General features: G+C 36.7%; 1 protein-coding gene across 2 annotated transcripts in view; it reads left to right on the forward strand.

The window, feature by feature from the left end:
* The window catches only part of UBE4A (ubiquitination factor E4A), a 1,266,879-nt gene that overhangs the window by 1,040,106 nt on the left and 213,628 nt on the right, over positions 1 to 13,145 (forward strand). For both annotated transcript variants that reach the window (XM_044080891.1, XM_044080892.1), the window contains one exon: positions 6,913 to 7,093. In XM_044080891.1, the coding sequence (XP_043936826.1) occupies positions 6,913 to 7,093 (181 nt within the window). The remainder of the gene's footprint in view (positions 1 to 6,912; positions 7,094 to 13,145) is intronic.

Here is a 13,145-nt window from a genome sequence, read left to right on the forward strand (position 1 = left end):
TCCATATCAATAGGATGTTCTAATTCTAGGGATTTCTCTATGTATGTAACGTTACTACCCTTTAATACCTCCTTTGCTGTTTCTTTGGGGCTGGAAAATAACGGCCCCCTTGAAAATTTTCCTCGTCATTACCTCTCATATACCTCTTTCTTCCCCTGGATTGTACCACCTCAAATGTACCTTCGTCTAGTCTTTCATAATGTGGCCAGACATAAGCCCTTCCATTCCTGTATAAATCCATGTCCCGTTCGATTTTATGCATTTTTCTTTCATAAACATTTTTTACTTTCACTTTGGCTTGGTTAAACTGATTTGAATAACAATCATACCATCTTTCAAACATTTCATCTTGTATAATTAATTCATTCAAATTTCCAACCTCTTGTAATAATTCATTAACCTTCTGTTCATTATATTTCATAAGACATTTTATATATGTAAACCCAAATTCATCAAACATTTCGTTAAAATCAGATACTACATCAGAATTGTACTTAATCCCTAATGGTAATTTAAAAAACCTAAGTCCCTTAGGGACTAGTTTAAGATCTAAGCATTTCTCCAAATAAGCATTGTCCATCCTCACACATTTTAATTGTATTAGTTTTTTACCCAACAAAAAGATTCTAGATTTTATATCATCCTTTTTGTTGTTGTTCTTGAATGGCATCACTTTATGCTTACCCATAGGCTCTAATTTGCTCATAAAATCATAATCATCGGATAAAAAGTCATTAAACATATTGCCCTTCCCCATTTCATTAACGTTACTGTCCGTTCTTTTCGTTAGTGTTCTTTTGGGGCTAGATAGAAATTCATTTATAACAGTACCTTTGTGACTGTGATGTGTCTTATTGGCAACAGATGAATAAGTTCTTAAATTCTCGATGTGTCGTTTAGGACGCGCACCCGTTCTCTCATTCTCTTCATTCGTGTGTAACATACTAAAGTCAAAAGTGAAGTCTTCCTCCAATGAGATGTTTACGGTATTTACACCCAAATCTATTCGGTGCTTATTGTCATTTGTAGGAGCCTCTCCCTGCCCGTTAGGGATTTCACTCACAGAGCTACTATCATCGGCTTCATCCAATATTACAAATTTAGCTGTAACAGTTGTTGGGTAATAGTAATGTACTGTTGAAACAACTGAATAAGGATTGGGATAGGAAAGTATGTGTGATAAGATTTAATCCATTTGTTTGTTGGATCAATGAAATTCTTAAAAAGCATTGGTCTTTAATTACAACTACGGGTCCTATTGGAAATATAGTAGGAACTGAGATATGTACAGTTTACAAGACTGGAATTAATATAAAAAGAATAATGGAGTATGGAATGAACGGAATAAGTGAAAAGAGAATGAAGGGCACTAGAAAATGTGGATTCTGTAAACAATGTACCCACATAAATACTACACAAAAGATTAGATTGGGCAACATTATGAATACCAAGGTAACAAGTAAAAGTAAATGGCAAATATGTACAGATGCAACAACACCACCAGGTATTAATGATTATATTAGTTTGAAACCTTTTTTAGCTCTGAATTAAAGGGTTACAATACTTGAGAACATGTTTATTAGTATTCTTAATATACTGTTTAAGTATATTGTACATACTGTGTTATTATTATTGAATACATGTTACTTTTGGGATATTGTATAGGATTACAGCTTATCTACCTAACATTGCGGTAATGAGGATACAGTAGTGCAGGTGAATAATGTACCAGTTCCTATATATTTCTATTGTATAAGTATGTTGTATATCCTGTATTATTATTGAATACATATTACTTTTGGAAAATTGTATAGGAATACAGCCTTTTTACCTGACATTTGGGTAATGTGGATGCAGTAGTGTAGGTGAACATTGTATCAGTTACTATTTATTTCTACTGAGTATATAGATAATTATTATTACATGGTATTAATACATTGAGTGGAAGACAAAGTGTTTGAACAGTTGATGAAAGTCATACCTCTTTTAGAAGCATGTAGTAGACGCTTCAGACAATATATGTAAGCTTTATTATTCTAGTAGGGGTAAGTTTTGGGTAAACATAATATATTAAATTGTAGATAGGGTTGTTTTAATTATGTTAAATATACAGTGCTGTAAAAAATAGCATTTAATTTATGTATTTATGCTTTTAAATAGTAAATTACTGATTCAAGGATTTTGGCGCCAAAAATGCTATATAAAGAATGGATTGTAGGAGCTTCATTGGTTCTGATGAAATCTGTGTGGAGACAGATGAAAGCGCTTAACCATTGTAACATCTGAGCAGTTTTGTACGTGATCTTTTTGTTAATAAATCTGTGTACATTGGTATTCCTGCTTCGAGTTTGTTGGGGCATCTTGAACCTGCTATTCTAAGGAATATACGAGTGTCGTGAACTTTCCTTTTTCTGTTCGTGTCCCAAGTCTTCTGACTTGGAAAGTAGATGCCCTGTCTTTTCCCTTGGAAGGGGATGTTTCTGTATGCCCCCCTCCTCCCTCTGTTGCCACATGTTCTGGGCCAAAAGGGAGTCACCAGCAAGATTTTGTGAGAGTCCTACTTGATTTTGTGCAGAACTATTGGCAGTATTCACTCCCTCCCTCCTTCCCCCTCTGTCCTGACTCTTACCCTGGGTTCTGTTTCCCTCATGGCCAATGTGACCCTTCTCCCTTCTTTCTTTTTCCTTCTGGATGCATATGTTCCTCCTTGTCCCTGAGGGTATTCTGTACCTCCTGGGACTTTTTCAATTCTGAGTGTGCTCATCACCTTTATGCCCTACGTGTTGTGCATGGATCATCATGTGTGTGACATACGGTGCCGATAAGTGCTGAAGGCTTTGGTATACCAGCCTGATGTTGGGCTATCCTTGGCAGGAGATCCCTTAGGTGAAGAATACTGAAGTAGCGAAGAGAAGGACACCTACTGTTATGGTAAGAGTTTACATAACTGTACTATCTACTCAGGAGACTCAGACAGGTATTTACTTCAGATTTTCAACATTTTGCTCTCCTTTGGAAGTTTTTCTGGCTAAAAAAATCAACTATGCAAAAATTGCGGCTCTTACCATGAACAATATTCTTTCCAGGTCCATTAAGTATAAGTTTCCATACTTATGATCTCGTACTAAAATTAAATATTTAGGGTTAGTTTGATGATGGTTACTTACCACTGTACAAGCAACTTGTTTTTCACTTTATCACTATTTCATTGAAAACTGTCATTAGGTAATGCTTGATTCTGAACAGTGTATTTTGACAGTTCAAATGTTTATACTACCACTAGTCCTGTACCTCTCACAAGCTGTACTAGCTTTTCCCCATAAAGATAAATTTCCTGCTTTGATTAGGAAAATGCAGCATTTTATTTAGGCTGGTGGAATTCCAAGAATTGCTCAGGATAGGTGAATTCTTCCTGAATCAAAGGCAGCTCTGGGAGTACCTCATTTAGAAGCACACAGACAAGCCATAGTCTTTAAATATATATATATATATATTGTACTAATCAGTACTCTGCCATCCAGAAATCCCTTATGCTGTCCTGTTTGAGGGATAGACGTTTTTTATAACTTTGTTTTCAAGGGGAAGGTGAGGCCTTACTCCACTGTTAGACATATATACTACTTATGTAGTGAGATGAGCAGTTTGGTTAAAAATACAGATGGACAGTTTGAAGGAATGAACTGGTCCCTATCTCATCAGCTGACTTAGGCATAATCATGTCCTCTCCTACTGGGAGAACTTGGCAGATAGACAGAAAAAAAGAGCTGGCCAGTTTTGGCTACTGCAATATAATCTAGCCCCCAGAGTTTTAGATTTGTATACATGTGTGCAAGTACAGTTGTGTACTTCTGTATACTTGTGGAGAAGTGACATTTGATAAAATTCTCAGAGGTAGTACTTGTCGGATAAAGCTGTTAAAATGTTTCTTGAAGACCATGCGTTCCACCCCTCTCCAGAAGCACCGGCTAAATTTTATGTATAGTAAAGTAATATCAATACATTATAACCAGGAAGATCGAATCAGAAGGTTATTGGAAAGAGAGGTTAAAAAGACTTTCACATTCTAACTTTGTCAATTTATACTGATAATACCTAGGTATGTCTCTGTTTCAGATAGAGTTAGATTATTTGGTTGGCAGTGCCAGCACAAATATTTTTATACACCTTCTTTACTACACTGTATTTCCCTTTTTTCCCTCAAGTTTTGCCCTTATGCTGGAGATGTGATACCCATAGTTTGGCAGATTGATCCCATATTGTTGTTGAATGCCAATTTGATCCCTTTTCAAGATGACCTTCAGCATCTTCTAGATCAGTTATGGGAAGAGAAAGTGAAGATTAATTGACAACTATTACTGCTTTATGTGCATGATATCTTAAATATTCCGAGTAAGCAGCTTCTGGCCTTAATTATGTTAGCTTAGAAAAAGTGCACGACTCAAAGGTGAAAAAAAAACAAACTCCCTCCCAACCATCTTTGACTTAATTGCTCAGATGGGGGATATTCAATGGATGGAAACATCTACATTTGATTTGAAAGTCAGACTAAGTTAACCCAGAAGTGGGCTGCATGGGATCACTGGAGAATCATTAATTTAAAAAAATGTCCCTGTGAAAGGAACTGAATGGGTGGTGATAACCCACACGTTCTCCACAACAAATTACTTGCAATACAAAAATAAGAATTTCATTTTTTCTGTTAAGTATGAGGTACTGATAAGAGCACCATGAAAGATGTTTTATAGTACTGTTATGATAAACTGATTTGCTTTTTTGTTTTTCTGTATGGTTCATGGAAAAAGTTTGTTTGAAGTAAGTTTGTAAATTAAAAATTCCTTGGCCAGGTTTAGTTATGCTGTATTTACTGTATAATACTGTCAGTGGTGCAGCAGGTAGGTAGTACACCTGTCTTTGGTATAGAAGACCTTGGGTTCTCTTCCACACCAGCTAGATGGATTGCTGGCACTGCAGTGCAGCATAAGTGGGGTTTTGCATTCCTGAGTTTGTCGTCCTTCTAATGAAACGTTAAACAGAATCCCCATCTGCCTGAGTCAGTGGTAGGGGAAGTCCCACAATACCCTGGCCAAATTTCCCCTAGTAGTATAAGTACCACTCTGGTCTCCCCAGAAAAGAGGCTACTAGCCTTGCGAGACTAACCTGGTTAACAGAGGGTAGGTAAACAAATGAATAACCACTATCCACTGCTTGAGTTACTTTTTCAAAGAAATTAATGAGGTTAAAGAGGCAGGATCTTCCTTTGAAAACCCAAATTGATGAGAGTCCAGGGTTAAGAGATTTTTTCAATAGCCAGATGTATGACTTTTGAGGTAATGTGCTCCATAACTTTACTTATCAGGTTAGCAAGAATACTGGGTCTGTGGTTACTTAAGTTTGTGGTTGGCCCACCTGTGTAGAATGGCATTACAGTGGCTGTTTTCCAGGCTTCAGGTGTGTAACCAGTGGAGAGACATGGATTAAAAAGGTTAATTAGGGATTCAGAAAGGCCTTAGTTTGCACTGATAATCAAGCAGCCTGCTATGTTATTAGAGTTCATGGATGTTTTTTTTTTTTTGAGTGAGCTGAGAGAACTTGTTCTATAACAATTGTAGGGTGTGACTGGTATTGTGGAACTTATAGAATAGCTATTATGTGAGTAAAGTAAAAGCTGCACTAAATTTGTTATCTAGAATATTTGCTATTTCCTTTGGATCAGAGAGTGCAGTATTATTGTGGACTATCCCCCGAAAAAATTGTTAACTGGTTGTTCTCATCTTCCTGACATAGTTAAAGAAAGATTTTAGTTGCTGAGGTCATAGTCTGCTTTGAGCTTCCTGATTCTATTCTAGCAAAAAAAAAGCTCTGAAGAGATTTTCACTCTATATTTTTATAGTGCTCCTCTCAATCTACAGAGAGTTAACTCACTTGGAATGCACCCAACAACTTTGAAGGCTGGCCGGTCATGATGGGGTATAATCCAAATAGCTTAGGCTACTGCAGCAGTGGTTTATTAGAGCATCTACTGTTATGGTGAATTTACTTATACAACTGTACTATCCCAGATATGAATGTCTAAAGTGGTTCCTTCTTTAACCTCCTTCCATTTCTGGTGTATAATTGTAAACAGCGAAATTAGTGTAGTAATAAGCTAACTGTATAAAAGTATTTCGGCTTTTCCCAGTTAGGGGTCGCCACAGCGGAACTCCGGTCTGCTAATGATTGGCAGTGGATTTTTACGGTGCCGAGTTGCCAGCCCAATGCCCAACCTTCAAGGAAGGCACACCCATTCACACACACACCTACCTGCATGTCTTTAGACGTCACTCGACCACGGGTAGGACATGCAGACTCCCCACAGAAGGCGCTCCAGCTGAGAATCGAATGGGAGAACCTCTTGCTGTGAGGCAACAATGCTAACCGCTGCACCACCATGGCCACCAATAAGCTGTGTACAGTTAATGAAATTAGTGTAGTAATAAGCTAACAATAAGCTGACTGTATTCAGTTAATGAAATTAGCTAACAGTATACTTATATACAGTTAGTAAAAGTAGTGTAGTAATAAGCAACCTTCCTAATATTTGATTTTTCAGGAAGGTTTTTGGGTCTAATGATTCAGGCAGCCACGAACTGAGGACTTCAGTATCGAGTATGTCCTTTAACCAAGTTGCATGAGATGCCCACTTTTACTTGGTGCAGCATATGGGGGAAGAATTATTCACACTTCTGAAGTACCTCTCAGAGATTTATAGCTTGTAAGTAATATTATGTCCATAATGTAGTTCTAAGCTTTTTCTTTATCCTTTACATCTCAGTTTCTAACAGTCAAAAAGCAAGAAAGCAATCTGTCATGTTGAACTGAGGTGTGTATGTATTACAGCTAGTTTAATGTTAAATATATATATTTTTTTTTTAGAAATCAAAGCAATATTTATCCTTCCTATTCTGGCTGAGCGGACCATCACAATGCTGAACTACTTTCTTCAGCATCTGGCTGGCCCCAAGATGGGAGCACTGAAGGTGAAGGACTTCAGTGAGTTTGACTTCAAACCGCAGCAGCTTGTTTCTGATATCTGCACCATCTACTTGAATCTTGGGTATGTAGTACTGTTCAAGAGACAGTCTAAGTATTTTTTTCTTGTAGATCAAATTGGAAAACTCCAGCAGATCAGTATTTGTGGGATATGAATAATGAAACCAGGGGATGGCTGTTTGATTCAGTCTTTTGTGACACTTGATTTATTATTTATTTTACATTTTGTTGACAGGATTAGTCCTGCTAGGTAACTGCCCATTTTTAGAGGGGAACTGGGAGATAACAGTAATGTTTTCCTACACTTTGGCAAGGCATTCCCCATCAGGTGACCTCAGTGCAATTTTCTTTTCTTGCAGTTTGTTGAAACTAAGTTAACTTGTAGGGTAAGAACCAGCAATGCGCTGCAGTGTTTTTTTCCACTTTCCAGCACTGTAATGCATACATAGATTTGGTAACCAAATTAAGACATGTGGGGAGTAGGGGACGCTTACCCCCTTGTAAAAATATATATATTTTTTACTTTTTATAGATTTTAATTTTAAGCTGCATGACATTAAAAGAATTTCTGAAGTGTGACATACTTTTGAATGATTTGATGCTGCACAATTTGTTTAAGTTGACTAAACCACTGCATCCATAGAGTTGTAGTGGTAAGAGTGTAGTAGCCAGTGTGAGTGATAATGGGGATAAGCGTTTGTTAAATTCTGTAAATTATAACAAACGTCATATTAAGGCATGTTAAACTATAATGTCTGCATGTGAGTTGATACTTAATTTGTTGTCAGCAGTGACTGTAAGGTATTTATACTGTTTAATCATTTATTTACTTTATTTCTTGTAGCTCAAGTGGGCTAGTGTTATGCTTGTTTCCATAAGTAACAGGTTTAATTTTATTTTCATTAAGTGTAAGTTTGGATTTCTATAATAGTCATAATTTTAACAGAATGTTGTATTTCATGATAGCTGTTGCAGTATTTTGGCACTTCTTGTAATTGTTGAATCATCAGCATATTTTAAGAGTTTTTGTCCCTTGATATACAGTTGCATGTTGTTTGAAAATATGATAAGTTATAGTAACCTGCAGCTGGATCCTTGTAGTTTGCTTATATTTGACAAGGATTTTTGAGAGCAGCAGTTTTGCTAGATGACTGCATTCTGACTTGATATTAACTAATAACTGTTTTAAAACTAGATCACTGCAGAAAGTGCTGTGTTGTTGTAGAATGAGAATATTATGATTTACCATGTTAGAGGCTTTTGAGAAATGTAAAAAATGGATAGCAGTGGTAAGAACTTTATTATACTGAGTGGTATTTCAGTTGTAGCTGCATAGTACTGTGCTTGCTGTGCCTTTTGTATGGTTTTAAGTAGTTTGTTGGTTGGGAACATTCTACCTTTCAAACATTTTGAAGAACGGACAAAGAAGCTTTGTCTGTAGGTTTCTTTTCTTTATTGTCTTCCTTAAAGAGAGGGATATTAATTTAGATTCTTTCCACTGGGATGGGAAAGTACTTTCTTGGCAATTTCTGTTGATTGTTATTGTCAATGGATTGGCAATGCCATTTGATGAGAGCTTTAGAAATGTGGTTAGGACTTTATAGATGGAAATCCATATATATATATATATATATATATATATATATATATATATATATATATATATATATATATACACACACACAGATACACGTGTGTGTATGTGTGTGTATATATATATATATATATATATATATATATATATATGTCTAAGTTTTCAGAGTATTTTTAAGTGTTCGTGGTTGTGAATCACCTAAATATAAATGTAGGTATGTTATTTGAGTCATTTGTGGTAGGCATGATAGTTGTATTTATGAAGGTGGTAGAACATTTCTCTACAGTGAACTGAAACGGGTAGCGAAAGCATTGACAGTATTTTAGTCAGATAGAAGGTTAAATGAATCAGTTTAAGTAGTCTTTATCTTACCCCTCAACTTACTGATATTCCAGAAGGAAGAAGGGTTGCACATATTTTTGATTTGCTGTTGAAGAAAGTAATTTATTCATTAATTCTCTGTAATTTGTACCTGACTGTGCCTCACTGGTTGCTTTGTAAACTTACGAAGCTATACCTTTGGTTCTCATGAATTTTCTAGTAGATTGCTTAGACTGTGGGACTGGTATAGTCTTTATTTGATTGTCCTGGTGGGACATATTTTTTGAGGATAAGTAGTAGTGAATTGTTTAATTTGGTGGTTTGAGTACAGTTGTCAAATGACCAGTTTGTAGTTGACGGTTGTTTTAATATTTTATCTGTATGCAGCTTGTACAAGTTTTTGATAGCAGTTGCTTTAGTTAAGTTTGTGTGTGGTGGAGTGTACTTCCTCACTGAGTATATGAGGTGCTATCACTGATGTTTTTAGCGAGATTCCACTAGTAATATTGTTGGGGTGTTTAGACTGGTCTATAAAGTTGCTTGCACTTGTTCTTCGGTCAGTTGTTGTCAGGTCATGTATCAATTGAATTTGAAGGACTGGGTTTTCAACAAGTGCAAGTAACTTTCTGACACCTTATACAATTGAGAGGCGATCTATGCTTGGCATACAAGGTATCCTCGTATCCAGCTCTGATGGACCTTTTGCACATCTGCAGAATGAACAGCATCAGAAGTAGTATTATTTATTTATTTATTGACATTTGTTAACTGGGAAAGTCCACTGGGCCGATTACCCATTTTCAGTGGAGGCTCGGGGAGAAAAGCTCCATACAGTCACAGAAATGTTTACATAACATCAGCTTAACTTTGAAAGTCAAGAAAGTTTTTACACAATACAAATTGAAGTAGATATACAAAACAGATACATATTATAGAGGTATACAATACAAGAAAATAAACCCACTGTGTTAGATTTTTAGTAATTCTGTTTATATATTCTTATAAGTAAGAATACTGTTTAATGATTTCTGTTTATTCAGCCACAGAAATAAAGAAAGCAAGAGAGATTGGATACAAAGACAGATAGTGTAAATTGCAAGTATATTATGTTAGTAAAAGGATTTGTAGTGTATAGTGGCCAAAACATTTAAGGTGGTTTAATTATGTGACTGCAAGAACAGACAAGGCTATTGAGATAGTGTTGTTTTAGTGAAAATTTAAATGTTTTTAAAGAGTCTAGTTGAGTAACAGAGAGAGGGAGCGCATTCCAATGTTTGGACCTAAGATGCCAAGTAGGGTTGTGTGTTTGTATTATAGTTTGAAGGGATGGGCAAAAGTTTCGATTATTTAGTAGTTTGTGGGTGAGAGTAAGTTGGGAGTAATGTAGGTAATGAGAGAACTCAAACCAGTTTATAGGTTTAATGGCCAGGCAATGATGTGTGCGCGTTGGCATGTTGGAGACAAACTTGGCTATTTTATAGTAGCACGACTGCAGTTTGTTCAGGAGAGATGTGTGTAGGTTAGTGAAAATGGGGCAACCATAGAGGGGGGGGGGTGTAAAAGTAGACTATTAGCTAGTTTCAACTTGGTAGACTTGTCTTAAGTTGAGTTTATGCCTATAGAGTTTGCCAAGCTTAAAATGGGTATTTTTGATTGAATTGAGTATGATTCTCAAAGGATAGTTTGTCATCAATTGTGATGCCAAGTAGTTTGGCTGTTTTTACAATTTCATTTTTCGTATTGTTTTTAGAGAATATTTTAAAGTCTAGAGTTAGAGGTTTGGTTGTGAAGAGTAAAAGTTTTGATTTTTTGGGATTAAGTAGCAGTTGAGCTTCGTTAAGCCAAGATTTGATGGAAGTAAATGAATTTGGGTTAACTTTAGGAGATCTGAGATGTTGTTAGAGGATGTAGTTATTGCCGAATCGTCCACTTATTGAATGAGTGTACTTTGCATGGATGCTTTATGGGGTTATTAGTATGTTAAAAAGCAAAGGCCCAAGAACAGGCTCTTGGGGAACGCCTGTGTTTTTGAGTAGGTAATCTGATTGCTTACTTTGCCATCTAACAGATTGTTTTCTGTTGTGTAAATAGTTGCGGAACCAGGATAGCATGTGTGGGGAGCAGTTTGTAAAAGTAGTTTTGAGTGGACACTGTATCAAAAGCTTTTGATAGGTCTAGTAGGATCACTGATGTTAGTAGGCCTGCATCAAGAGCTTTGTATACAGTGCTGGTAAATGGCAGTAAGACTGTTGTGCTGTTTGCTGTCTGAAAACCATGTTGGGTGGGTGCGAGTAGGTTATTGTCTGTGAGATGTTTTAGTAATTGACAATGAATACACTTTTCTAAATTTTTAGCTAGAGGTGAAAGTATGGAGATAGGCCGGTAGTTAGATAGATCACTGGTGTTACTGCTTTTGTGAAGGGGAGTAATTATTGAGTTTTTCCATAGTTGTGGGACATATGATTCAGAGACTGATCGGTTAATGAGAATGCTAATTGGAAGAGCTATAGAATCTGCTGCAAGTTTTAGGTATTCAACTGGAAGGCCATTGGAAGAAGGGAAGCATGGTTTTAGTTTTGAGAGCAGTTTAAGAACTAGAGAGGTGGATACTGGTTATAATGTAAATAGAGGAGTGGATGGGGTTTTGTTAGAATTGCAATTGATGTGGGGGGAGTGGTTAGTGGTTAGAGAGTATATTGTCATTTATGTTGCCGTTTATACTTTTGTTAGTTTGTAGAGAGAAATCATTAACAAGTTTTTGGATAGTAACAATAAAATGAGAATTGAAGGCTTGGGCAATTTCTTGAGGGCTTTTGTCAGGAGATAGTGAGGGGTTGTGTTGAGTACCAGGATTTAGGAGAGAGGAAACAGAGTTCCAGAACAATTTGGGGTTATTTTGTTGGGTAGTGAGTTTAGTGGAGAAATACCTTTTATTATCATTAATGACTTGCTTTTTGGCATTGTTACAGAGTTGTGTATATCTGAGTTCAAGTTGTGGGGTTTTGTTTCTGTGCCATTCCTTCCAGGCTTTATCCCTGGAGGTAAGTAAGTGTTTAGTTTGTTTAGTTAGCCATGGGGCATGGTTAGGCTTTACTCTTTTTGTACATGTGGGGGCAAGACTGTCTAGAATATCTAAAAAGACTTTATTGAAGTAGCTCACTGCTTCATCCAGTGGTAGAAATTTGGTAGGGGACCAGTTGTGGGTTTTTAGAGACTCTTAAGAATAGCTGTTCATTGAAATTGGTAAGATTCCTAGTTGTTCTTAGACAATGCAGTTTGTCTATTTGAAGTTAAGTTCTATGGGTATAGGCAGGAAGATAGTCACTAAAGGTATCGGGTAGGGTTCCTGCCTTGGTGCATTTTTGAGGGTGTGAGACAAGTATCCAGTCTAGGGTTGATTCTGTTCATTTTTTTTTACCTTACGGGTGGGGTTAGAGATGAGTTGAGTAAACCTGTGCAAGTTAATACTATTTACTGGGGAGTCAGAGGTGAGAGTTTGCCAGTTTATATTCGTGTCGCCAAGTATGATGGTTTCATTTGATATATTCAGGGTGGTCCAGGGTAGTAGATCTTCCAGAGTAGGTATGTTTTGACCTGGAGGAATATAGAGTACAGCAATACATAATTGTTTTCTGTTGTTGATGTGAAGGTTAACTAGTAATAATTCCGAATGTTGGTGTAGGTTTATCATATGATGTAACAGCTAAAGTGTCACAGTAGATTAATGCGACACCTCCACCTTTTTTATGTAACCAGTCATTTCTATGTATATTATATCCTGGAGGGATTATTTCAGTGTTAGCAATATGTGGTTTTAGCCAGGTCTCTGTGAGTGCTACAATATCTGGGGAGAAGTGAGAGAGTCAGGCATGGAATTCGGTGGTTTTGTTACAGATACTATGTATGTTAATTGTAGTGAAGCAGAGGTTCTTGGCATTAGAAGAAAGGTTGTGGGCAGAACGGTTGATTGGTCCAGGGTTGGGGTGAATGTCGCCACATAGAGAGAAGAGGGCCTGGTAGTGACATGTAATTATGGAGGGATGTTGAGTAATGAAGAGAGGCCTATGGTGGGGGCTAAAAATTAATTTTAGTTTGATTATGATGACAGAGGATCTAATTTTTGTAAGGTGCCAAGTATGGAAGTTGAATAAAGAGGGTGAGATGTCAGAGAAACTGTTGGTATTAGTGTGGGGTGCAGTGG

Source organism: Protopterus annectens, chromosome 8.part0 (assembly GCF_019279795.1).
Source record: "Protopterus annectens isolate FY-2018-M chromosome 8.part0, PAN1.0, whole genome shotgun sequence".
Lineage (NCBI taxonomy): Eukaryota > Metazoa > Chordata > Ceratodontiformes > Protopteridae > Protopterus > Protopterus annectens.